Here is a 25,463-nt window from a genome sequence, read left to right on the forward strand (position 1 = left end):
TATGTAGAGTCACATACTGTATTGTTATGTTTAAAGTTGTTTGTTAATGAATGACAGGTACCGTTTCACAGTAAATGTTCTTGTACAGTATTTACATTATGTGGGACAATTAGCTCATTGCATATAAATGCTTGGACTTAAGCATTTGTCTTGGAAAACTGTAACATTGTGTGAAGTTTACTGGTTTTTAAGCGTTTTCTCCTCAAAAAATAAAGCTCCAGACATTTGTTAAGCCTAATCAGACTGACTGTACACTTCATTGCCACTTAAAACCATCTTAAAATGTATAAACATATTATAAAAAATCATAAGTAATATCAAAACATTCATTGCTCACTGATCACATTCATTTTAACAGTGGCTTTATTGTAAAGACTTTTCAGGTTGAGGTGTCAAGTTGCCCCTTACCTTTAGTCCATTTAAACATGAGGACTTCCAAGCCCCCGACTACAAGAGTCTGAGCAACAAACTCTGCAGCCAGCCAGGAAGGAAGGAAGGGAGGGAGGAGGGCATGCACAAAGGGTGGGATCTTCAGGAGAAATAAGGAAAGAAAGAGAGAGAGAGGGGGGAGCCAGGTTTTCCTGCACAGTTGTTGAGAAGCAGAAATGCTGTGACGCCGAGACACCGGGGTCTCCTGTCAGTGCAGCACACAGAGACAGGGCTGTCAGACCAAGTCATGCCTTTGCTCGGAGACACACGTGGGGACTGAACACAGACGCACATTGCTGGGATTTAGCTGTAGCCGCTAACAGAGGGAAATCTGTGTCCACTATGAGTATTATCATGAAGCCACGGTCTCGCTCCACCAGTTCACTTAAGAACACAGAAGGGTAAAGGAGAACTTTTAAAATATCTCCTTATTGTCTGCCTTACCCATAACCCTTTCCTTGTTATTTTCTCTTTAATCTCTTGTGCAACTCCTTTCCTTTTTCTAAATTTAAACCCGGCTCACTGTGCACAGTTCCTCTTAGGACTTTGTTTTTTATTTGCTTTCTCTCCTGAATGAGAGGTTTCTGTTCGTTTGGCTTAATCATTGACTGTTTTCACAGCCTTGTTATGCTTTAACATAATGAATTGTTTGGAAAGCGATTTATGGCGTGTCTTTTAATGAAATCTTTTTGTTTGTTTGCGAGAGAGATAGAGAGAGTATATGCATGGATAGTTGACTTGCACTGCAGTGTGGCAGTTTTAAACAGCATTTTGTGTGATTATTTATTTGTAATAATTTTGAAACTGTATATACATAAAAAAATTGTCACACCCCATGGCCAAAAAAGTGAACAATCAGAGTTTCTAAAAAATAAAAATTAAATCTTTATGTTGGTGGGAAAAAAGGCCATACATGTGAGCCAAGCGATGATGATCGGCTGACTCGTAAAGCGGATTAATTTTCACATGAGGACGCATTTGCTGGATTGTTGCAGCAGATTTGAAAGGAGTGCCAGGGGGAAGATACCTCACCCTTTCTTTCTTGTCCTGTCTTGTTCTCCATTTCTTATTATAGACATCTTGGTTCTGTATGTTTTTAGAGAACAAACTATTTATGACTTATTTAAATGTCTTGTGCTTGGATCTTTAAGTTGTAAATATTCACTGTGACCCGGAGCGTTTTGTAATACGGTTTATTGGTGATTTACAAAATTCCTGTGATGATTATCTTCCTTGTATTTGTGTCAGAAAGTAAGTCAGCTAAAAGGGACAAGTAAGAACCCCCGTGCATGTGGAATGCTTACCGACGGCACTTCTTCGCTAAGCAAACATGGCCTTGCTTGAGATTACTTAGGTATTTGTATGCCTGTGTGTCGAATTGAAAAAAGGTCAAGAGGTCGAGAAGAAGGAAATCTCACTGACATCTTAATGATGTCATCATTGCTCTACCCTGTATGCGCATCCGACACCTCGTGTATTGACCCTATTGTCTGCGGTTCCTGTTTGTTTGGCTTGTTGTAACTGTTGTAAACAGTGACTCGTGGTGCATGTCATACGCAAATCATTTAAGACTCATATCCTGTCATTCATGCTACTCATTATTTGTATATACACCCACATAACCAAACAACACGTTTTAACAAGAGATATTGAGATAAAATAATGAATTGTGGTTTTAATAAGCACACAAATTGAAGTAGTGTGATTTTTTTTTAAATAGTAAAGAAGAGCTTAATTAAATTTTGGCAATGCATTTAAAGAGGTTTTTTATTTCACAGTTGATAGAGCGTGTGTATATCTGTGTATGTGTGTGTGTTTGTGCTGTAAGTGTGTATAGGAGAGGGGCTTTTGTTGTGTCTTGTACGGTGCCCTAAGTTATCGAACCTATTTCCTTAACTCTTTATTCAAGCTGTAACAGTACAACCACACTTTAGATAATAGAGCCATACAGTTATTAAGTATATATAGGTTTATAATGGACAAGTAGAATATTTACATTTCTTTAGAAATACGTGTTAAGAGAAGTGTTTGTTTTTCTGTTGTTTGCAATGGCTTCAATAGCCACGTACTGTACACATTAGCTACATGCAGCTGTCACTTACACATGAATGACGAGTCTGTAGACTAAAAGGGCGGTACACTAAACAGTACACTTTTTGTTCCATTGACTTCCATTCATATGCATGCGAATAATACTGTGTACACACCAAAAGATAATCGGGGTGATTTTGGGTGGATTTCCCCCCTTCCGACAATCCTAGCTATGTCCCGATTATCTTGATGGTTCTACAGATTATCTTATCAGATTTTCCCTTCATGTGAGGTGTGTTCTTCTGATCAGAAGAACATCGGAGCCACCCCGATCGTAAATATTAAACATATTTTCATATTTATGATCGAAATCCTGATGTGTGAGGGGAACCCGAGGACAAACGCGCACACCCTGTTGAGATAATCACGTGAAACAAAACAATATCCAATCAGAAAGTGAGATGATGGAAGACTGAAGTAGTCATGGCGCAGCACAAAGTGAAGTTGATGCAAAGTGAACTTCTACAGACCATGTTCCCGTGTCTCCGTGACTTCACCCAAACCCTTTTCTTTTTTCCCTTGAATTTGCTGTGAAAATCATTCCAAACACTATCATTGAATTTTCTTCCTGCATATTGTCCGCCATGCTTTTTCTGAAGTCAGAGATTTCCTGTGTTCACAGTCGAGACTCTGATTGAAAATCTGTTTGTGTGTGGTGTGCTGTCTTTGACACATCATTGCACACCACACACTATAAGTGCAAAACTGTTAAATCTAGGAGTTTTTATCATCATGTTTGTGGTCTACCACATTTAGAAAATCTTATAAGATGTAAAAAATCTTTTGGTGTGTACCCAGCATAAGTCAGACCGAAAATGCTAAGATATTTCACTGCGTATCACAGTCCAAGTCTAGTGAAACCTTACCTGCAAATTCATATCACGTGAAGATCACGGTGTGACCTTTCTGTAATGAAAAGCAGAGATGGACGAAGCGCTTCCCTTCCATATTCGCAGCAATGTCCGTGAAATTAGGGGCCGTTCACGCGGCAAGTTTTTATGCAGTTTGGCTGTTCGTTTACACAGCGGTGGCATTTTGGAGTCTTGAAAACGCAAACTTTGAAGTCACGTCATGCGCATGCGTTAATTCGTTCTATAGGCATGCTTGAGTATAACCAAAACAACAATAACGGCCTACAGGACTGTGTTTGTGCTGCTCAAGATACTACAGTACGTTTATTAACGCTTCCCGAACAAAGTTTACAAAATTTTGGCGCTTTATAGTCCAGGGCACTTATAGTAATAAACCTACCTCATCGTCTGTCTAAACAAAACTGCTCCATGCTTTTGATGTCTTAGTTGTTTGTATTGATCGCTCTGTAAAAGAATGCTTATGCGTGCAGGCTTGTAGTGTTTCTTTACAAGGTAACATCGCCATCCTGTAAACACATGCGTGCCAATTTTAAAGGAATAGTCTACTCATTTTCAATATTAAAATATGTTATTACCTTAACTAAGAACTGTTGAATCATCCCTCTATCATCTGTGTGTGTGCACGTAAGCGCTGGAGCGCGCTGCGACGCTACGATAGCATTTAGCTTAGCCCCATTCATTCAATGCTGCCATTTAAAGATAAAGTTAGAAGTGACCAAACACATCAACGTTTTTCCTATTTAAGACGAGTAGTTATACGAGCAAGTTTGGTGGTACAAAATAAAACATAGCGCTTTTCTAAGCGGATTTAAAAGAGTAACTATATTTTATGGCGTAATAGCACTTTTGGGAGTACTTTGACTTGGCGCAGTAACACCCTCCCTCTCCCATTATGAGAGTGAGAAGGGGAGCGGACTTTTCAGGCGAGTCGAAGTACTCCCAAAAGTGCTATTACGCCATAAAATATAGTTCCTCTTTTATATCCGCTTAGAAAAGCGCTACGTTTTATTTTGTACCACCAAACTTGCTCGTATAACTACTCGTCTTAAATAGGAAAAACGTTGATGTGTTTGGTCACTTCTAACTTTATCTCTAAATGGCAGCATTGAATGAATGGGGCTAAGCTAAATGCTATCGTAGCGTCGCAGCGCGCTCCAGCGCTTACGTGCACACACACAGATGATAGAGGGATGATTCAACAGTTCTTAGTTAAGGTAATAACATATTTTAATATTGAAAATGAGTAGACTATTCCTTTAATAAACACAATGGAAAACTTTTCTGTTTTTCACTTCATCATTGTCGTGTAAACAAAGTTTAGCAGTGAAAAATTCCTTTTTATTAAATGACTTCTGTTTACTTGTATAATCGGAAGTATAATTGTGAGTACCCTTGCATTTAAATGCAACTTGCAATTTGTTATTATTTTATCTCAGATAAAATGATTGATTAAATTAATCTTTTTTATTTCCAACCATTCTGTTAGCATGGTTAATGTAATACTTTTAACAGTGTTTGATTTATGTGTGTGAATTATTCCTGTACGCTATTGTTCCTGCTTTATGATTGACAGGATCATTCTGTAAAAACTAGCAGTTTTTTTGGAGCAACCTCATGTGATCACCAGAGCCTCCATTATGTCTCTGTATAAAGTGTTACTTTCCACAGGGTCGCACACCATCAGGTTCGCTTTTTGAATAACCCAGGGTCACGTTCCTGAGTTCTTTTGTTCCTGTTTTCCTCTAATGGACCATTTGCTATTAAAAAGTTTTTACAAGGACTGACGGTCACGTACAGTTCATTTGCTCTGTAAACAGTACTGCAGAGCATCCAGATAACATTGAAATGCTTTGGAGTGTAAGCATTATGGTGGATTCTGTTGTCTTATTTTGGTTCTGTTAAGCGTCATTCAAGCTTAATCAGACTTTCTTTGTAAGCCTAGTTGTTGTGCTAATTGGAAGAGATCAATCCCGAACCAAAACAGAAGTTAGATGGGGGCGGCGAGTCTACATTGAAGTTGTCCAGAGGGATTGGGCACGGCTTCATCCGCAACAAAAGAGTGATCCAGTTGGACGTCTGATGGTTTAGATAGGGAAGCACTGATTACAGTTAATTATCCCTTTTGATTTTAAACGACTCCCCTTTGGGGGAAGAGGGAGGGGACATTTTTAGTCCAGAGGGTAAACATACATTGGGTTGATTGGCATGTCTGCTTTTTCTTATGGTTAATACAAAACAGGGAAGCATCTCACTACTACTCTGGTTTTATATAAGCATACACTTGTGTAATATACAGTATGTACTGTAAAATGACCTGAAGGCGTGAATTATTTCTTTGTGGTGGAATTTACTCTTTAAAATACCAGGAAGCCATTAGATGGAGATGACTGTTTAATGTAGTCATGTGTGCGCCATCATACTTACAGCACATTGTGACATCTGAAGATCTTTAAGTTTCTATCTCATTTCCGCTAAAAGAAAATTAGGGATTAAACTGTACTGTAGGCGTCCCACGCAAACCACACAGTGAAATTGAACTTTGTCTTTCTTTGTATTAAATAGTTTTTATGATTAATGTAACAGAGGAGTTGTTTATCTGCAAGTTGTTTTTAAGAACCCTTCACTGAATAATGTGAAAGGAATGAGAGTTCAGTTTGGTGTGATTAGTCAAATTGAAAGTACAAATGGGAGTTTTGTGGATTTTGTTAGCTTTATAGCCGTCTACTTGCTAGTGCACTCCCATACAAAAACCTTTTTAGCGCATAAACTTGTTTTAAATATAGATAAAACTGTACCCCTAATACCCACTAGGTTGCAAGTCATGTTCATACCAATTTCAACAGTCAGTCAAAATGCACTATTGTAAAAGTAAACAACTTTTGAATATTTATGAGAACAAAATTATGTAAACAAATAAGCTTTAGTTTTTATTGTTCCACTGTTTTCTGCATCTGTGTCGTATATGGAATAATTATGGAGTGTTTGTATTTTAGGAGCAAAAACACTTCAAGGTAATTACTGTCAAAAGTACGCACAGTACTGCGTGGGTCTGGGCCTGCAGTGTGTATGTTTGTGAGTTTAAGACAGTGGTTGTTGTATTGTAAGCTAAACCAAATGGAAGAGAGAGATACTGGAGAGGATAGGAGTTGTTTTTTATCCCCTTGCCTTGATCATCACAGCAGTGTTGATGGTAATGTTATTTCTTAAAAATATTAAGTGATACGCCTTATTTTTTTAAATAAGTCTGATAGCAGTGGCATGACATTTGTGACCCTTCACTGTAAAAAATATTAAAGTAACTTAAGAAAATAAGCGAAATAATGTCAACATGATTTTATAAGTTATGTCAACAAGCCAAAACTTAAAATAGTAGGTTGAATGGACTTGCATAACCAAGTTGTTTTAACTGCTGCTGTAATCCTGCACTGTTTTAAGTTTAAACACCTTGAATTAACAAGTCACTGTGACAAGTGAGGAATTGGTATAAATTAAAAAAATAAAGTTGAATGGACTTAAGTTATTACAACTTTATTTTTATAATTATAGCAACTTATAACTACACTGTAAAAAGTGAAAAGTTGGATCAACCTAAAAAATTACTTTAATTGGTAACATCTAAAAAAACGTTTTCTTAACTTATATGTTTAAGTAAATAATACTTTAAGTGAAAAATATAAGTTGATAAAACTTAACATTTTTAGGTGTTACCATTTGAAGTAATTTTTTAAGTTAATCAAACTTTTTATTGTTTACAGTTTAAACTTTCAGTTTTTTACATTATACATTATATTTACCTACGGGCATTAACCATTTTGCTCACCAGCCAAAGTGGCTAGTTGTTTTCCAAAGTTACTAGCCACTCAGCATTTTTACTGGCCACAATTTTGTTGTTGGTAAAAACATTTTATATGCTTAAACGTGACTTAAATAAAATGCATCCTAAAATGACTTTATTTTGAGTAATTTTACTTGATTTAGCTAAATCAGATGCAGATTGACCACCCAAAGTAAAACTACCTTTATTAGCTCATATATCAGGTATATATATTTCAGTATATATCATATCATATATATAAGTGCGTAAAAACACGCTAATAAGGCATAAATATATTAACTTCTAATGAATATATTAAAAGTGGTGCAGGGGTGTAGAAGATTAATTCTTTAAATATTTATTAACAACAGCAGTAAATACTGTCAAAGACATGTACATGAATTTTACTGTCAACTTGTTTATGCAGATTGTATTTTATAAGCTTGATTATGGTTTCTGTTCAATGTGATTTAAGAATTCAAGGTGTTTTTTTACTGACAAATGTCAAAAGGGCTTTATTGTTGCCCAAAGTAGCCTACATTAATATAATGTGCGAATCTCTTACATCTGGCGGGTTGGTGGGTGTTATTGTCAAGCCCTGCATAAGGGCATTAATAAGTGGATATTGTTAATGTCAAAAACTAATAACTAGTAACATCTATGAAAGTACCATTCATTTTTAGTTGATGTTGACCATTGTGTTTACTTATGTTAATGTATACAAGCTTACTGCAAATATTAATCTCATATGAGTCTGTTGAGAGTAACACTGAGTACATAACATTTCTGTAAGGTAAATGTGCAGAAATGTAGACTAGTAATAGAAAACACAATGCTCAACACCAATGCACACAATAAGACAATTCCAGTGTCTTCATTTTTTATGCAAATTCATTCTTTTAAATGCATATTAACTTGTTTGTAGTTATTAGGCCTGCGTTATGGGGGGAGGCACTTTTCCCTTTGTAGCGTAAGCATTAGCGCATTTGTGCGAGTTACAGTAAGAGGAGAAGCATCTCATTCATAATGTATGTTTGGTGCTGAGAGCGTGCAAGACAGTAAGCCAGCACATTCCTGTGATATGACCCGAGAGAAATGAGGGCAGCACATCTACAGGGCTGCTCATCGCTAACTGCGGTTCGAACTGTGAAGTTATTTCATCTGGAAAAAAGTCAGGTGCCGAGCCACTGTTGGCTTGAACATATAGGACGTTATGCATACAACAAAAGCATTTTTTATTTAAACGTCTGAATGCCGACAATGTGTAACTTTTGATATAACACAATCGAGTCCAGTGTAATTCAGAACAACTTGTTTATTATCTGAGCATGATACAACGTTTGCTCACGACTGGTCTGGACTTCCTTGTCGTATCTCAGTGACGTGGCTCGAAATGCTAGTTACTTAAAGTAACATCTAACCCTACACAATGAAAGTTTTCTTTCTCGGCATACTGTAACAAAGCTCCGTCCTCTGTTTTGCGTAGTTCATGAATCATTGGCCCTTTGACTGTCACACAGTGTCGGAGTCTACTTAAGGAAACAGTTAGTCAAGGTGCAGACCGACACGCTAATACAGCATTATCCGTCCGTATCGCTCTAACAGTCTCAGCTGTCAGCGTACAGGAGATGATGACTGTGCCGAAGTAAGGCGCCATCCCACGTCACAATGAACGTCAAGGAAATCCCGTTCTTGTTAAAGCTCCCTGAGGAGTATGGGTCAGCAAGTGTTTAAACATAGCAGTGAGGACACCGGAGAGGTTCAGGTTAGAAGGTGGAGGACGGAGTTCTCGCTGGGCTGGGAAAGCCCTTCATTAAGCTCGGTCAGACCTTGAACATAAACACTTTGTTAATCTCCCAGACTTTTCTATCCTACTCAGAAATGTTCGCCTAACTTGTCTTATTTTTGCATATTTAGTTCCTAAATTATAAATAATAATATTTGTATTATTTTATAATATAATCATAGTATTTTATATATATATATATATATATATATATATATATATATATATATATTCAATATTATGATTATCATTGGATTACATTGGATTAATCGTGATTCATAAAAAGAACACCTGTCTGAAAAAGCAACACTCATCAAACATAATCATTATAAATATTCTTTATTGTCATAAAAATACCTGCCAAGATTTGAAGAACAGCGTTATAAAATGCTTATAGGCATTTCTTGGTTCTGGCTAGAGGTGATACAGCTACGGTCAAATCTTGCTAAATGTTGGGTTTAGAGTTTAAGGTTTGCGGGTAAATTGGGATGAAAACAGCGTTTCTTACTAGATAGGACACAGATACGCTTAAATCCTGTGCAATGTTGGGTTTAGGGTTAGGATAAAAACCAGATTTAGCTGTAGCTGTATCCCTTCAAGCCACAACTGCATATTTTTCTCAATCCAGAGGCTGCAGCCTCCGGAGGTCGCATATGCAGGCTGCAAGCCTGGTTTATTTAAGTTAAATGAGCATTACATTAGCAAGAAATAAGCATATTAAAACAATTTGAAATTAACTAAGAAGTCAACTTTATAACACTTAATATTCTGAAATCAAGTCTTGATGAATTATGTACTGTAGCCTACAAATGTGAGCCATCGGATTGAGTAACGGCCTGCGTTTGTAAATGGTACTTCTTCTGCGGCACATATTGAGTTTTTGCATGAAAAAACCCTCTGGCTTTTGGATGTAGCGGCATTTCAATGTAATTCATTGAGAGGCATAGCAAACATAATCCCACGATTAATCGTCCCAGCCCTAACATTTACATTCATGCATTTGGCAAAAGCATTTTTTCACTTACTGTACAGTGCATTACAAGGTATACATTTTTTGTCAATATGTGTTTCCTGGGTTTGAACCTACAATCTTTTTACGCTAAAAATGCAATGCTCTACATCTGAGCTACAGTATACAAGAACAATGCACAAGCAATACTTTCATGCATTTTTGTTTTTACATTTGTGCATCATGGCTAACTTCCTTGTTTTCTGTCTCGGCAGCTTTGATGTGGACAATGGTACCTCATCGGGACGCAGTCCGCTGGATCCCATGGCCAGCCCGGGGTCAGGCCTCATCCTTCAGGCCAACTTTGTGCACAGCCAGAGGAGAGAGTCTTTCCTGTATCGCTCCGACAGCGACTACGACCTCTCGCCGAAATCCATGTCCAGAAACTCCTCCATAGCTAGTGACATGTAAGCAAATGTGTTTTATAAATGTACAGTTGGTTTATAGACATCGACGTTTATTAGTTTATAAGGCATGTTCTTTGAATTTTCTGCTGTAATTAATGGTAATTCATTTTTTTGCCAGACACGGTGATGATATGATTGTAACACCTTTTGCACAGGTACATTGCAATGTTTCATTTGAAATATTTGTGGTAAAGTTAATGTTAGAGATGGTTTGAAACATAAACTTGTGTGTTTCCCTAGGTTTTGGCGAGTTTAAGAACGGTCCGGAATAACTTTGCTGCTTTAACAAATGTCCAGCAGGAGCGAACCAATAACAAGTAAGTAACCTTAGTCGATTTAAAAAGGGAACATGAACATACCCAGCAAGCAATAACCATCATTTCATCGTCAAGGTTAATTATAGACCCGATATGCAGTAGAACAGCTATGATTAACCCACTTCTAGCAAGATGTATTATATTCAATCAAGTAAGCAAAGTCAACAGTGATTATCATTTATTTATTTTCATTTATTTTTTGGCTATAGTTAGACATCTACCATTTTTTCTGGACTATAAGTCGTTCCCGAGTATAAATTGCATGCGTTTTGAAGAGGAAAAAACATATTTAAGGCTTATTGGACTATACGTCGCGTTTATTTAGAAAATGATTTCACAAAATTCAAGCCAAAGAACAGACATTTAATCAGGAAAGGCAAGTTATTCAACTAAACAATAGCACAGAACAGCAGGCTGAATGTCCATACAAGGTGCAGTGTGTACATTTTTGTGGCATCTAGTTCACTGCTCACTTCTCGCTTTTGAAACGCATAGAGAAGCTACGTTAACCGCCACCGGACAAACATGTCATTGTCGGAGATAACTTAGTAAAAAAGTTTGCTTGTTAAGGGCTTCTGTAGAAACATGGCGGCACAAAATGGCGACTTCCATGTAAGGGGACCCTCGGCGTATGTAGATAAAAACATCTCATTCCAAGGTAATAAAAACATAACGGTTCATAATGAAAGGTCTTTATTCACCCCTGATCGTATAGTTTTGTATATTATTTTGCATTCCTGTCAAGAGATCCTTCTAAAAATTACACACTACACCTTTAAAGTAACATAAACAGTTATTTACATGATACACAAAAGCTGAATAGCCTAAATTAACACGACAAGCCAAATCAAGTCCAAAAAGGTCCTGAAGTTATTCCACATCACTGAATCCATTAAATTACATAAATACAGGAGCGGCATACAGCGGACTCTCACAGCTGTAGACGTTAATGGTTTCTCTTGGTTCATATGAAATAATTTTGACGTATAAGTCGCATGTGAACTTAAGTTCCAGGACCTGCAAAACTATGAAAAAAGTGCGACCTATAGTCTGGAAAATACTGTATTATATTTTCACTGACAGCCCACATTTTGACTTGTTTTAGCCTTTAAAAAAAAATTACTTGCAAATTACTTAAACTGTATGTTTAAACTCAAATGGGTTATTTGTTGGTAGTTTCCTCAGTACAATGTGGGGCAACTGGGTAAAGATTTGCTGAATGTACCAACAAGAGCCAGACTGTGTTTTGTCATTCATTATACACAATGGGCTGTAATGTGATTGACTACTTTATATTAAGCCTTCTTTTTTTCTGTTTGCTCTTCCAGGAGATCCCCAATGTGTAATCCACCTCCCATCACAAAGACTTCCTACACAGGTGGTGTACCTTTGCTTTCTTGCCATAAATATTGTCCTGATAATTGAACATGCAAGTGGTCAGAAAAATTTCATGTGCAAAGGCATTTGGTGGTCATTTTTAGACAGTTTAGAAGCTTATGAGGGAAATGTCTGCAGTGGTTTAAAGATACAGTATATCGACAGATCTACAGCACTGTGCAAAAGTCTTAAGCAGCCATTACCAGCTTTGTTGTTTTAGCAAAGGTTTAATGTCCATTCATATTTATTTTTTACTCTATTTTTAAGATACAAACAGAAAGTACAGGAAATGTGTACACAAAATTAAAAACAAAACAATTTTCAGAACTAAATGTCTTCTTCAGGCATCAGTCAGTATTTAGTTTGACCTCCCTTGGCACGAAACACATCTTGAGCTTTTTTGAGGAGACTGAAATCCTGAAGTCATTCGATTAGAATTAGAAATTAAGATTTCATTTCATTTAGGTTTAAGAGATCCTGCAGTTTCCTGCTATTGCTCAAGTGGAAGGGGAGTTTACCCTAAATACTCGACACTTCAGCTTATACTTTATACTGTTTTTAATACTACATACACATTTCCTGTATTTTCCGGTTGTAAGAGACTGAGAAATAATTATATATGATCACTACACAATTGCAAAAACAACAAATCTAATGCTAGCATAGTGGCCTAAGATTTTTGCACAGTACTGTACATCAGTGACCTCTTGTGTAAACTTTTGTGTTTTAAGGAATGAAGCTTGCTAGGATAGACATACAAGCCGACAAAAAGAGAGAGAGACAGACAGATGCAAACATAAAGACAGATTCTACTTGTTTCATCTGGACAATTGTTTTATTTTGTTTTGTTTTGTGGTGAGCAATCACTGTCGGGTATGAGATATGAGGTTGTCCTTGTGTGGCACCTTCTGCTTTGTCTACACCAGCTGAAGTTTAGCCTCCAGACATCACAAATCACGCTGCTTATGTCATGTTCTCAAAAGCTGATAAGAAAAGTAACCTATTTATCACAAGGTGATACAGAAGTGTAACTTGTTTATCAAAATACTCCATTCTTTTAATCGTACATATCTATGTAAGGTCATACAGTATAAGTCATCTTGGGATATAACCGATAATTATGAGGCACTTCTTTTTTTAGCTATAAACTTTAGTTTGTGGTCTATTTTTAAGGTTTGCAAAGAAAAGCAAGTGACAGGTTGCAGGTGTTTGACCTAGAACTGTAGTACTGAGCGTGCAGTGGATGCTAAGCATGGGCAGAATGTTCAGCTGCAGAGATAAAAAAAGGTCCGGCGATATAGATTTATAATATTGATTTGTACCACCGGCAGTGAGCAGATGGACACATTATACAATTTAGCTCCCCATGCTGAGTGCATGTATCACATGTCCCACAAAATATTTTTGCGTGTCATGTCATGTGACCTTAAAGTGTGAGAGGCTTTGGGGCTATATGCCCTGTGACTAAAGATGTAGACTAGTCACCACACGCTTGTAGTAATGAACAAAAATATGTTATACACTCACCCTCATGTCGTTCAAACTCTCAGTGGGTTTCTTTGTTATCACAGATTTTTTTTTTTTTAAGCATTTTTTGCATTTTGGGGGTGGATAGTGATCGCCTCTTCAAACTTTAGTTTCATAAAATTTCTCTTCTGCCACAAGTATCCTGAAGGCACATGACCAGTTTTGGTGACAAACAAAAATATAATCATTATTTAATAAATATATCATATATGACCCCATTGGAAATATTTAGGAATTATGTTAATGAGTTTTGCACAGGCAAACATCAGTCATATTGCATCCATTGTCGCATTTTAAAGGATTAGTCAATTTTCTTAAAAAAAATCCAGATAATTTACTCACCGCCATGTCATCCAAAATGTTAATGTCTTTCTTTGTTTAGTCAAGAAGAAATGTAGTTTTTTTTTTTGAGGAAAACATTCCAGTATTTTTCTCATTTTAATGGACTTTAATGGACCCCAACACTTAAAAGTTTTAATGCAGTTTAAAATTGCAGTTTCAAAGGACTCTAAACTATCTCAAACAAAGCATAAGGGTTTTATCTAGCAAAGCGATTGTCATTTTTGGCAAGAAAAGTAAAAAGTATGCAATTTTAAACCACAACTTCTCGTCTTCCTCCGGTCGTGTGACGCGCCAGCGTGACCTCACGTAATACGACATCACGTCAAGAGGTCACAGATGACATATCGAAACTACGCCCCAGGGTTTACAAGTCTGGAGAAAGAGGACCGTTCTGACGTTGTTGTATGTCGAATGATTCTAATTAATGTCTTTGTGTCAGTTTATTGTTTAAAATGGTCTGCAAATGTGCGTTTCATGTATGTAACATGTGACCTTTTGACGTCATTACGCAATTATGTGAGGTCGCGCTGGCACGTCAAACAGCGGGAGGAAGAAGAGAATTTGTTGTTTAAAAGTGCATATTTTTTATTTTCTTGCCAAAAATTACATTCCTTTCGCTAGATAAGACCCTTATTCCTCGTTTGGGATCGTTTTGAGTCCTTTGAAACTGCAATTTTAAACTGCATTAAAACTGTTAAGTGTTGGGGTCCATTAAAGTCCATTAAAATTAGAAAAATCTTGGAATGTTTTCTTCAAAAAACATAATTTCTTCTCGACTGAACAAAGAAAGGCATCAACATTTTGGATGACATGGTGGTGAGTAAATTATCTGGATTATTTTTTTAAAGGACTAATCCTTTAAGAAAACTTTTGCTTATGACTTCTCACACAAACAGTATACATTAGTTTCATTTTGCTCAAACTAGTAAAAAGGTGACATTAGAAAGACGTTTGGGGATTTATCATGGCAGATGTATAGCGCTGTCCTTTCTAAGGTAGTTTCCTCTGATATCTCATGTATCTAAAGAAATCCCACTACAATGCTGCAAGGATTTCCCTGCTGACGGGCTAATGACTGTGCCTGACCCGGATTACAAAATTCCAGTCCAGCTTTTATCTGCAGCTTTCCCGTCTATGGAGCCAGTGCCCTCTCATGGGCTGGTGTATGATGTCGCGCTAAGCACGAGAAGAATGTCATTGACGTCAGTGCAGTCTCTTTCAGAGAGAGCGGCACCCCAGCCCTGTGTACTTCACCACACATACAGAAAAGAGCGAGACAGGCCGACAGAATGACTAAGATAATGTAAGCTTTGTTAAAGGAGCTTACATGTGGCACATACATTTGTCTTGCTTTGTCTCAAGTTAGCAACATGACTTTATTAGGCAGCGTGCATGCTTGTGTATGGATGCACTGACGTCTTTGTTTTGGCCTTTTGTTGTTTTGTTTTTGCCCTGATATGACCAGCCCAGTGTTTCTGAAAAGAAACGTGCAGTCAAATAAACATTTGCAAGGTCCCTAAAAGGTCTCGTTCGTTCTGTGTTTTTGAAGCTTTGATTGTGTTTACAGTGCGCAATATAACGTGTTCATGTTTCACGTGTAAAAAACGCAGTATTTTTCACACAATTTACTTATCTGTATAGCGCTGTTTTCACTGTCCTCAAAACGTGCTGATGTCTTCCTTGTTCTATGAAGTCCCTCCTTCAGAAATACGTATCAATTTCTAATTGTGTAGCTTATTTAGTGTGATGTGATTCGATAGCAGCTTAGCTTGCGTTAGCTTAGCTTGCGTTAGCTTAGCTGGCGACTGACGTATTCCTGTGGGCAGAGTTTAGTCAAAAAAACGTTTTACTGACGTCATTAAAGCAGGAAGTAGAGGGCTGTAGTCCAAATCGGCCGTTCGCTGTAGATTTTGAAAGGCGAATCCTATTAAAGAAAATCTATCGCCTGGCAGTGAACTTTGAGCTTTATCATTTTACAGTTATTATTTATGCTAATATAGCAACATTACACACTAACTAGGGTTTAAAAAATGGGATCAGGAAGAACGTGACCTTTAAACCTGATGGGCATCTAAAGCACCATCTCACCAAACCTTTGTGACTCTGGACCATTGTTCCAGTGGAGAATTAAAGGGATAGTTCACTCGAAAATGAAAATTCTTTCATTATTTATACTCATGTCAGATATTTTGATAAATGATGGTAACCATACAGCTGACGGTACCCACTGATCCAACAAATACTATGGAAGTCAGTGGGTACCATCAACTGTGTGCTTACCATCATTTATCAAAATATCTTCTTTTGTGTTCAACAGAATAAAAAACTCATACAGGTTTACAACAACATGAGGGTTAATAAATGATAAAATAAGTTACATTTTTTGGTGAACTATCCCTTTAAACTTGCTCCCTTTGTAATAGAAAGAAATTAACATAAAAGCTGTCCCATCATGAAATGTCTCTCTGTGAGAAAACCACATTGGGCAGCAAGGTCAAACCTTTACCAGGGCTCGGGGTAAAAATACTGCAGAAAGTGGCAAACGGCCTAAATATTTCAAATGACAAAATGCCTCTGTACTGAATTTTAGTTTGTATTTGTTGCCTAAACTATATTGTATTCTGTTTTATATTACTAGTCTGTAGTTTAATAAGATAACTATAGCATGCTGTGTGTTTAATATGGTTAGCGTTCTTAAAGACAAAAATGGCAAATATTTCCTCTTAATAAAAATAGAAACAGTCTTACTAAAAGCATCTGCTGTAAAGGACCTGTGAGAGGACACTCTCTCTGCCCAAGCCTCTCAGCTCCAGATCCTGTGAAATCCATGCCAGGATTTACGCAAAGTCCTTTCTCTCCTCCATGCAGCGGCACTGGCAAGCTTTGGCTTCTGTTTCAAGAGGAAGCTCGGCTCACGTTCGGCTAGCGACGCTCCACGGCTGCCCCGCGCTCATGCAGGGCATCCACCGCTCTGTGAGAAGGAGACAGACAGATGTGACCTTAGATTTCTTTCACTGGAGTTCATCTAGCATTCTGGCTTAAAGACTGGAGAGCCTCACTTATCTCTGCCGTCAGACGTCTGTATGCTTTTTGCGTGTGCTTGTACATGTGTTTGAGTCACTGTTTGTGTTTCTTGTTATAACACCATGCTTCAATGCTTTATTAAGGGCCAGATTGCATGCTTGTAAGGGTCTTTGCTGAGCTTTTCGGATGTGTCATGTAAAGATGGGCCTGCCCACAGCAATGACATTTTCTGTGTCCCAAGACAGCGTTCAGCCTGGGCTTATCGACATGTAGGGCCATCAATACCGGGATCAAGCGTTTCGCGTCCAACTGTCAATATGTTTGTAACCGTGAAAAACAGCGTTAAAGTGTGTGTGGCCCCTTGTATGTTTTGTTAGGGGATATAGTCACGAGATCTGACCCAGACATACAGTGCCTCGTTTGGATTACTCGTTGCTTGGAGCCATACCGTATTTTTCCGGCTCGATTGTGAGCCCCATCATTCACCGTGGAGGGCTTCAGCACAGCATGAAGAATCACCCATGCGTCCTGTCGGGATATCCCAACATGGCGGTCTACAGCAGTTTGGGCCCTCTGCTGGGAGCCTCAGCTAGACCCCTAAAACATCTGAGATCTGACTCCTTGCCTTCTTCTCTTCCTCCAGAGGAGGCCTTCCAGAAGCTGGCCACAGAAACCCTGGAGGAGCTGGACTGGTGCCTCGACCAGCTTGAGACCCTTCAGACCAGACATTCTGTCAGTGAGATGGCATCCAACAAGGTAAGATCTTTCATAAATGTTGCCATGGTTTGTTTTCTGCTGTTTGGTTGGAATACCACAGGGTGTTTTTGCAAATAAAGAGGAAGCATTAAAGTATATAGTGATATATTTATGATTCATCAAGTTAATAAACTTGATGAAGTTAAGTTGTGTGCTTTCATGCACTTGCATGCAATGGATTTAGTTATGATGCATCAGGATCACACATCTTAACACTTTATTGTGTTGTCGGGATTGTTTGTTGTCATTTTTGAATGGTGGTAGACCTCAGTCCTTATCGATTGTTTGTAAACGTGTCCACATTTCGGCCAGACAATTTTTTTATGTTGTACACTGGTTCACACATGAACTAAAATGCTTTGCCAATTAGATCACATAATAAACAAGTCTCAGTTTTTTGTAGAAATTAATTTTCGCAATTCGGGTGTCACTGCAATCTCAAGCTTTGCTGTATTGAAACCAGTGCTTCTCTGTTTGCAATAACAGCAGCAGAATCGTCATTCAGACCGCACTGAGCATGCCCACAGTCTCCAGCAAGGTCCTAGTACACATACAGCATGCTAATCAGCCTTAGTGTGCATCTTCTCCAGTGCACTCGGCCACAGCACCTCTTATAAAAACAAGATTCGAGTCGGTTCCAATATTTCTCATACTTCAAGGTTGAGCATCTATTAAAAGTGACCAGCTAAAAGTACTGTATGAGAAGGATCAAATACTCATATTTTCATACGTCTCACTAGACCCCCCTCCCGTTTCCTCCTTAATACCCAGTATCCATGGCAACGCACAAGGCCTGTCAGTGTGCTTTGTTGCTTTAGCTCAGTAGCAATAGTGGCGTATCCCATATAAAGCTGCCGCCACGCAAGTGTTATGTTCTACTGAACTGATATAAATAACATTGTTTTCTTGCAGTTTTAGGACACAAATAGCTACAGCTAATGTGTTATGATTTTTTTTCCTATTGTTTATATATGCTATTGTTTTGCAGTCTATATTAAACATATCATCTTTCATTTTAGTTGGTAATACATTTTGACAGTAAAAATTCTAGTCCTGCTTTACAAATTCACTTAATAACACTGGAATTGCCGATGTATAGAAATGTAATGAGGTTGGGCACACAACTGAAGATGTGTCGCACTGGTGGGTTCTGTGTAAATTTCACTCCACCCAAGATGACATCTTTCGATTTTTGTGCTGAAAGTTAGGGATTTTAAAAACCAGTCCTAGTAAGAATTCAGTCCTGCTTTACAAATTCACTTAATAACACTGGAATTGCCGATGTATAGAAATGTAAAAATTATTTAAAGCATACATTCTTGTGTATTTATGCAGCCTATTTTAAAAAACATTTGCGACTCTGTCTGTGAAATCCAGTTTAAAGTCTCATAATCTAATAATGAGATTAGGAACATCAAAGTTTGATTTCACTCATTGATTTCAATCTTATATGTTTTACAGTATGTAGGATGATTTTATGTAAGAAACAGTCCCCCGGTTTCATAGACAAGGCTTAAGGCTAGTCCAAGACTAAAACACATGTTTGAGGTGTCTCAACTAAAAATAACTTGCATGTACAGATCCTAAAATATGCCAGTGCCATTAATTTGTATCAAGATACACACCAGTATCATATTTTTCTAAGGCATGTTTAAGAAGAATGCTTAAACGTCATAATTTAAAGGGGACATATCATGAAAATCTGACCTTTTCCATGTTTAAGTCTATAATTGGGTCCCCAGTGCTTGTATCAACCTAGAAAATGTGAAAAAGATCAACTCAGTAACTTAGTTTTGGTAAACCATTCTCTGAAAGCATGTGACAAAATAGGTCATTAAAATGTGGCTCCCCTTGTGATGTCAGAAGGGGATCTTATATAATAATACCGCCCCTTAATCTACACTATCCAACCAGGGCACTGCCATTTAGTGCACATTTTTGCTCACACCTATACCTAAGTGGAAATTTTAACATGCTATAATAAATTATCTATATGGTATTTTGAGCTAGGACTTTGCATACGTACTAAGATTTATTTTACATCTTAAAAATATCTTGTGAAATGTCCCCTTTAAATAAGGCCTAGTCCTGGCTTAAGCGAAGCCTCGTCTGTAAAACCAGGCCAGTAAATCACAAAAAAATGACTTAAGACTTAAGAAAATGACAAATGACAACAATTAGGCATGGGCCGGTTTACATTTCAAGGTATAATGAGGTTTTAAAGAGTCAAGGTTTCAAAACCAAAACTACATTGCGATACTGTTTCCAAGGTAGAGTTTTGTTTACACAAAATTAATTAAATCATTAAGATATGTAATTGATTTGTTATTTACATTTAATATATATTACAAAAATATAATTAATTGAAAGAATATTATAATTGAAAGGCTTTATTTTTATCTGGCATACGTGATGTATGTTGCTTAAAAATAAAATGTATTGTGTCCTGTTGAAAAGTTTGACCAAAGTCAAATTCAGTGTTGGGAAAGTTACTTTTAAAAGTAATGCATTACAATATTAAGTTACCTCCAAAAAAAGTAACTAATTGGCATCTGAGTTTCTGACTCAAACTGTTCCCACATAGGCGTCTACGCATAGAGTGCATAATGTGACTATGTTTAGTTTAATTCAGTACATAATTTTTATGTTTATGTACATAATTTTAAATCAAATTATTTAAACTAAAAAAGTAACTTGCATTACTTTTTTTTTAAAGTAACTCAAATATTAATGTGTACATTTAAAAAGTAATGCATTACTTTACTCGTTACTTCAGAAAAGTAATATTATTACGTAATGCACATTACTTGTAATGCGTTACTCCCAACAATGGTCACATTTTAGTGTTGCAGTGGCAGTACCTCAACATCATGAAACCCTGGTATTTTTACTTAAGGTTATCATAACGCCAAAATATCATACTGGCAAATACCTATTAACAAGAAGTGGCATTAGACATATATGCATATATTTCCATATACACGCTAAAAACAAACGGTGCTTAATAGCACTAAAAGTGGTTCTTGGCTCGTAATCATAGAGGAACCATTTTTAGTCCTATATAGCAGTGGTTCTCAAACTGGGAGCCAGGTTTATATGTAAACTTTCTATACAGTATGTTTTTTATAGGTATGCTCATATATGACCATTTATCAGATTTCTATATGGGACTGTTCATCCAGAATTCTTTAGACCAATACTGTAGGTGGTTTGTTAATTAACTCATGTTTAACACAGTATTCCAGATCTCATATTGATGCAAGATGCAAAAACTTTATGCGTGCTTATATTTTATTTTAAAACAAAGACTTCAGTTGACTTCAGTTTAGTCTGATATAGTTGTATATGTGCAGAAAAAACTACATAAAAATTGTAATTTTGAGACACAGTGTACAAACACCAAAGCTTATTGCATGTTAAGTGCAGAAAAAAGTGTCAATGAAAGATGCTTTTGATCCGCAGCGTGTATTATTAAACGAGAGGTGTGCATTCAAGAAAAGTCATTACGTAGTTTCCAGAAAAGACATTTTCAAGAAATCACAGCTACAGATTGTGTGATGTTGTCCCATTTTTGCTCCGAGGTGCGTTTTAACACCCTCTAGATGTTCCAACAATAGAAACACAGGCCCCTCCGTCGTGCAGCAGCCTATTACCGTCAGCTCATCTGCTCCAGTAAAGCTGCAAATTACTCAGCATCCCACTGGTGGCACATAGGGACCAAAAGTGTGAAATAATCCCTCACCGCGTCCTGTCAGCTCCACCGCTGCAGCTGTTTGTGCACCACTGTGTAGCTTTCTGTGGCCGTCTCTGTCTGGTTACATTTAAAAATACAGGTTTAGAAACGATGCCTCAGTGACATGTTTCCCAAAGTGTACCTGATCTACAGCAGTGGCGGCTGGTTTCTTCTTTTTTTGAGGGCGCTCGATGCAAAGTTCGTCACAACATGTATGTAGCTCGTCATGTGTGGTTCTTAATTTCAAAATATGTGTTCTGCGCGTCGAGAGATCGTGTGTGCATCACGTGTCTTGTCAAAATAAGTGCCTGCTGCAGATGCGTCTAAATGGTTTATGATAAAAGAGATACTCGCATCATCTCATGCATAATCCGAGTTTACTGTTAATGGGAGTGTCTTGCGTGTTTTTTTTTACGTGAGCATCTCTTTTATCATGAAAGGTTTTGACGCGTGTGCAGCAGGCACTTATTTTGACAAAACACGTGATGCACATGGTTCACATGACGCAACAAACACATATTTTGAAAACACAAGCAACACACATGACACTCCGAACACTTATTTTGAAATTGCACCCCTCGGATGAGCAGTCACAAGCAGCCACAGGTCTGCAGATATATTTTTGGTAACTAGCTCTCAGGGTACAGCATTGCTTGGGGATAGTAGGTCACTGGAAATGGTTTGCACAGCTACTCTATTTTTGGGCATATAATGCATCCCAAATAGAGAAGCCTGGGGCTAGTTGTCACAGCTTTTACTAAGGCTAGGGTAGGTTTTCTGTATAGACACACATATTAAGGTCTAAACTACAACATATATGTGTGTGTATGTATGTATATAGTTTTTGTCCAGGAACAAAGATTTAGTTATTTAAAATTGTGTGGGGCATGTTGTCACACGAGGTATATTTTCACAAAGAAACCTGTCTTTTCTGCAAAAATTCAGACAGTCATCAAACCATTGTTTTGGCCAGCAAATAGTGTCATGATACAGTAAGTGTACATCTGATGGGTTGTTAGAAATGTGACAACATGCCCCAGTTTGATCTGACAAAAAATGCTTACTAAGATATAACCACTGTGATAACCACCCAAGGCTCCCGTAAATTATATTCAAATTGTTTTCTGTGGTTTTAGGCATTTTTTATGTGGCCAACAAAAAAAAAATGCTTTTTTGCAACGTAAGAGTATAAACCAACATTGTTTATGCTTTATTGAAAGTGTCATTAACAATTTACCGGGACAAATCTCCCACAGCGTCATTCGCTCACATCACATATTGTCTCCATCGACTCCCCTCTGTGGATTTATGTGAACGGACTGAATATTTTATACGTCTGGTTGACACAATTTCCACTTCCAAAAATCACGTCATGTTGCGAAGATTACCTCACCCCTCCTTACGCACACACATACTCCTTTTTACGCACACACATACACACGAACATGATGTGAACATGCATTAATACAAACAACACATAATGACTGTGTTCTTTTGGGTGAGGTGTCTGCTCCATTACAGAGCTCGTTGAAGGAACACAGCATCCAGCCGAGATCCAGAGGGTGGGGTGGGAGGGGTCTGAGGGAACAAAACAATCCCAGAGGGTTTGCATGCAAGCTCGGCTCGACCAATCAGACGAAGCAATGAGCTCATTCTGATTCGGAAAAGGCACAGTATTGGCAGAGCTCTTCTCAAGAAGGACTCTCACCTGAATAATCGTGCGAAACGCAGCTCTTAACTGGGAATCATTTCAATCCGTGTGGTTCGTGGAGTCTTGCCAGGTTTCCTAACAATGCAGTTGTCCATCACACGGAATGCCATGGAATTTCTGGACTTTTCGGATGCTGCGCAGCATAGAAAGATGGTATTAGTCGAGGTTGATAAAAAATGGAGCTTGTAGACCTTTTGCGCTGAGCAGTCCATATAGGTCTTCTCTATCAGCCAGTGTTTTTTTTTTAATCTCATCAGCTATCTGGACTTACTTGTTCAAAATGCCTGAGGCAAATTATTTGCTGTCAGTTTCTTGGGGATATATAAAGGTGAGTTATTGACTGAATTCTGATATTGGAATGTTGTTGAAGGAGCCGTAAGCATTTATTATTGTGTAGTAGATTAAGCTAAATATATTTGTTTAAGTATAGCATTTTAAATGCACCATGTACATGACTGGATCGAGACACAGTGCCTCATTTTCATCAGCCCAACCGCAATTAGTTGTTCTCTGACAATAACAAATCAATTTAATGAGATTATTCTTTGTCATCAATAATCTTTGCTTGTCTTGTTGTGCTTAGGGAATAGAAATCTGCCTCTGTTTTAACCCGAAAGAGTCTTTGAATAACCCACATCACATGCTGTAGCCGAGCTCGTGTTTGTGTGCGCACATTTGTGGATTTATTTTTGAACATGCAGCGATTTTGTAATTCGTGCCTGCAAATCTCTTCAAAAATGAGAGAATGGATCCCTGTTATGTGGCGTCTATCTGGTCTGACCCAGCGGGTCATTTTGACCTGACATTTTTAGCAGTGTGAGAGCATTCACGTGTTCTCGGTTGTCTGAAGAATTCAACCTTGAAATGAAGGCATATCTGACAACAGATAGCATGGAGACAAGTAAAAGCTATTAACAATAAATAAAAAAAAATGGTGTTTTGTCATACATAAATTTTAAAGGTGGTTTTCTTAAAGGTTGGCACAATACCTCCACATAAGATATTTTTTTTCGAGTGGAATATATTTGCAGTGTAAATACGAAACGTGAAAAACGAACTGCTTAATATTTAGGTCTAAATCGCTGCATTTTTGTTTTTAATCCTCACGGTTTGATTTTCTTTCTCTCTACAGTTCAAAAGGATGTTGAACAGAGAATTGACTCACCTCTCAGAGATGAGCCGGTCTGGTAACCAGGTGTCTGAGTTCATCTCTAGTACATTCTTAGGTGAGTCTCCCACCCAAACATAGCAGAAAATCAACGCAAGTAGATGATAGTATTTCACAAATAGAAATTCAAGGTGGGGTGGGGGTTAAATATGTAAATTTCACAAAACCAGGACAAATGAAGTGCTGATTATCTACAAAAGCACATCAGTAGGTCGTGTGGCTGAATAATCGTGTCACAATGAGATCATTACTTGACCGTAGCCCACCACTGATTTACAAGACTACAAATCAGTGTCAGAAACCGCACATGCTGTGCTTTTGCAGATGACCGACTCTGATTTCTAGAACTTTCTCTGGACTCTTTCTGTGTATCGGTAGACAAGCAGCACGAGGTGGAGATGCCATCACCCCAGTCCCAGAAAGACAAGGAGAAGAAGAAAAGGCCGATGTCACAGATTAGCGGTGTTAAAAAGCTAACGCACAGTTCCAGCCTCACCAACTCGAACATTCCCAGATTTGGGGTTAAAACGGAAACGGAGGACGAGCTGGCCAAGGTTTCCGGCTGAATTCATAGTTTGTCATTAAAATAAAGCCAAAAATTAAAATGAAAGAAAACAACATATCTAACATCATGTCATCTTGTGTTATTTTAGGAGCTTGAAGATGTAAATAAATGGGGCCTTAATGTCTTCAAAATCTCGGAATTCTCTGGGAACAGACCTTTAACAGTTATGATGCACACAATATTCCAGGTACCTTGACATGTTTTCCCTTTTTCGCAGCCTTTTTATAAAGTATTCATTATTATTTCTCAGTACATCTAAAAGGACACAATGTGTGTGTTGTCTTCCCCGTAGGAGAGAGACTTGCTAAAGACATTTAAAATTCCCCTTGATACCTTTATCACCTATCTGATGACTTTAGAGGACCATTACCACATTGACGTTGCCTATCACAACAACATCCACGCTGCTGATGTCACGCAGTCCACTCACGTTCTGCTATCAACCCCTGCCCTTGAGGTACGATATTGTCCCAGCTCTGAGTGGATGTTTTTAATCATTGTTGTGGGTCAGTTTATGTATGATTATTTTTTACAT

At 37.7% G+C, this 25,463-nt stretch overlaps 1 protein-coding gene across 6 annotated transcripts in view; it reads left to right on the forward strand.

The window, feature by feature from the left end:
- pde4d (phosphodiesterase 4D, cAMP-specific) overlaps window positions 1–25,463 on the forward strand; it is a 307,501-nt gene that overhangs the window by 271,664 nt on the left and 10,374 nt on the right. For 4 of the 6 annotated variants that reach the window (XM_065246644.1, XM_065246643.2, XM_065246645.1 and 1 more), the window contains 9 exons: window positions 10,217–10,408; window positions 10,527–10,563; window positions 10,649–10,725; window positions 12,054–12,103; window positions 17,639–17,751; window positions 24,328–24,421; window positions 24,742–24,917; window positions 25,017–25,115; window positions 25,221–25,385. In XM_065246644.1, the coding sequence (XP_065102716.1) occupies window positions 10,217–10,408; window positions 10,527–10,563; window positions 10,649–10,725; window positions 12,054–12,103; window positions 17,639–17,751; window positions 24,328–24,421; window positions 24,742–24,917; window positions 25,017–25,115; window positions 25,221–25,385 (1,003 nt within the window). Of the gene's footprint in view, window positions 1–571; window positions 831–10,216; window positions 10,409–10,526; window positions 10,564–10,648; window positions 10,726–12,053; window positions 12,104–17,638; window positions 17,752–23,147; window positions 23,524–24,327; window positions 24,422–24,741; window positions 24,918–25,016; window positions 25,116–25,220; window positions 25,386–25,463 lie in introns of those variants that run through there. The other 2 variants (XM_065246647.1, XM_065246648.2) reach the window with 2 other exon arrangements.

Source organism: Paramisgurnus dabryanus, chromosome 11 (assembly GCF_030506205.2).
Source record: "Paramisgurnus dabryanus chromosome 11, PD_genome_1.1, whole genome shotgun sequence".
Taxonomy (NCBI): domain Eukaryota; kingdom Metazoa; phylum Chordata; class Actinopteri; order Cypriniformes; family Cobitidae; genus Paramisgurnus; species Paramisgurnus dabryanus.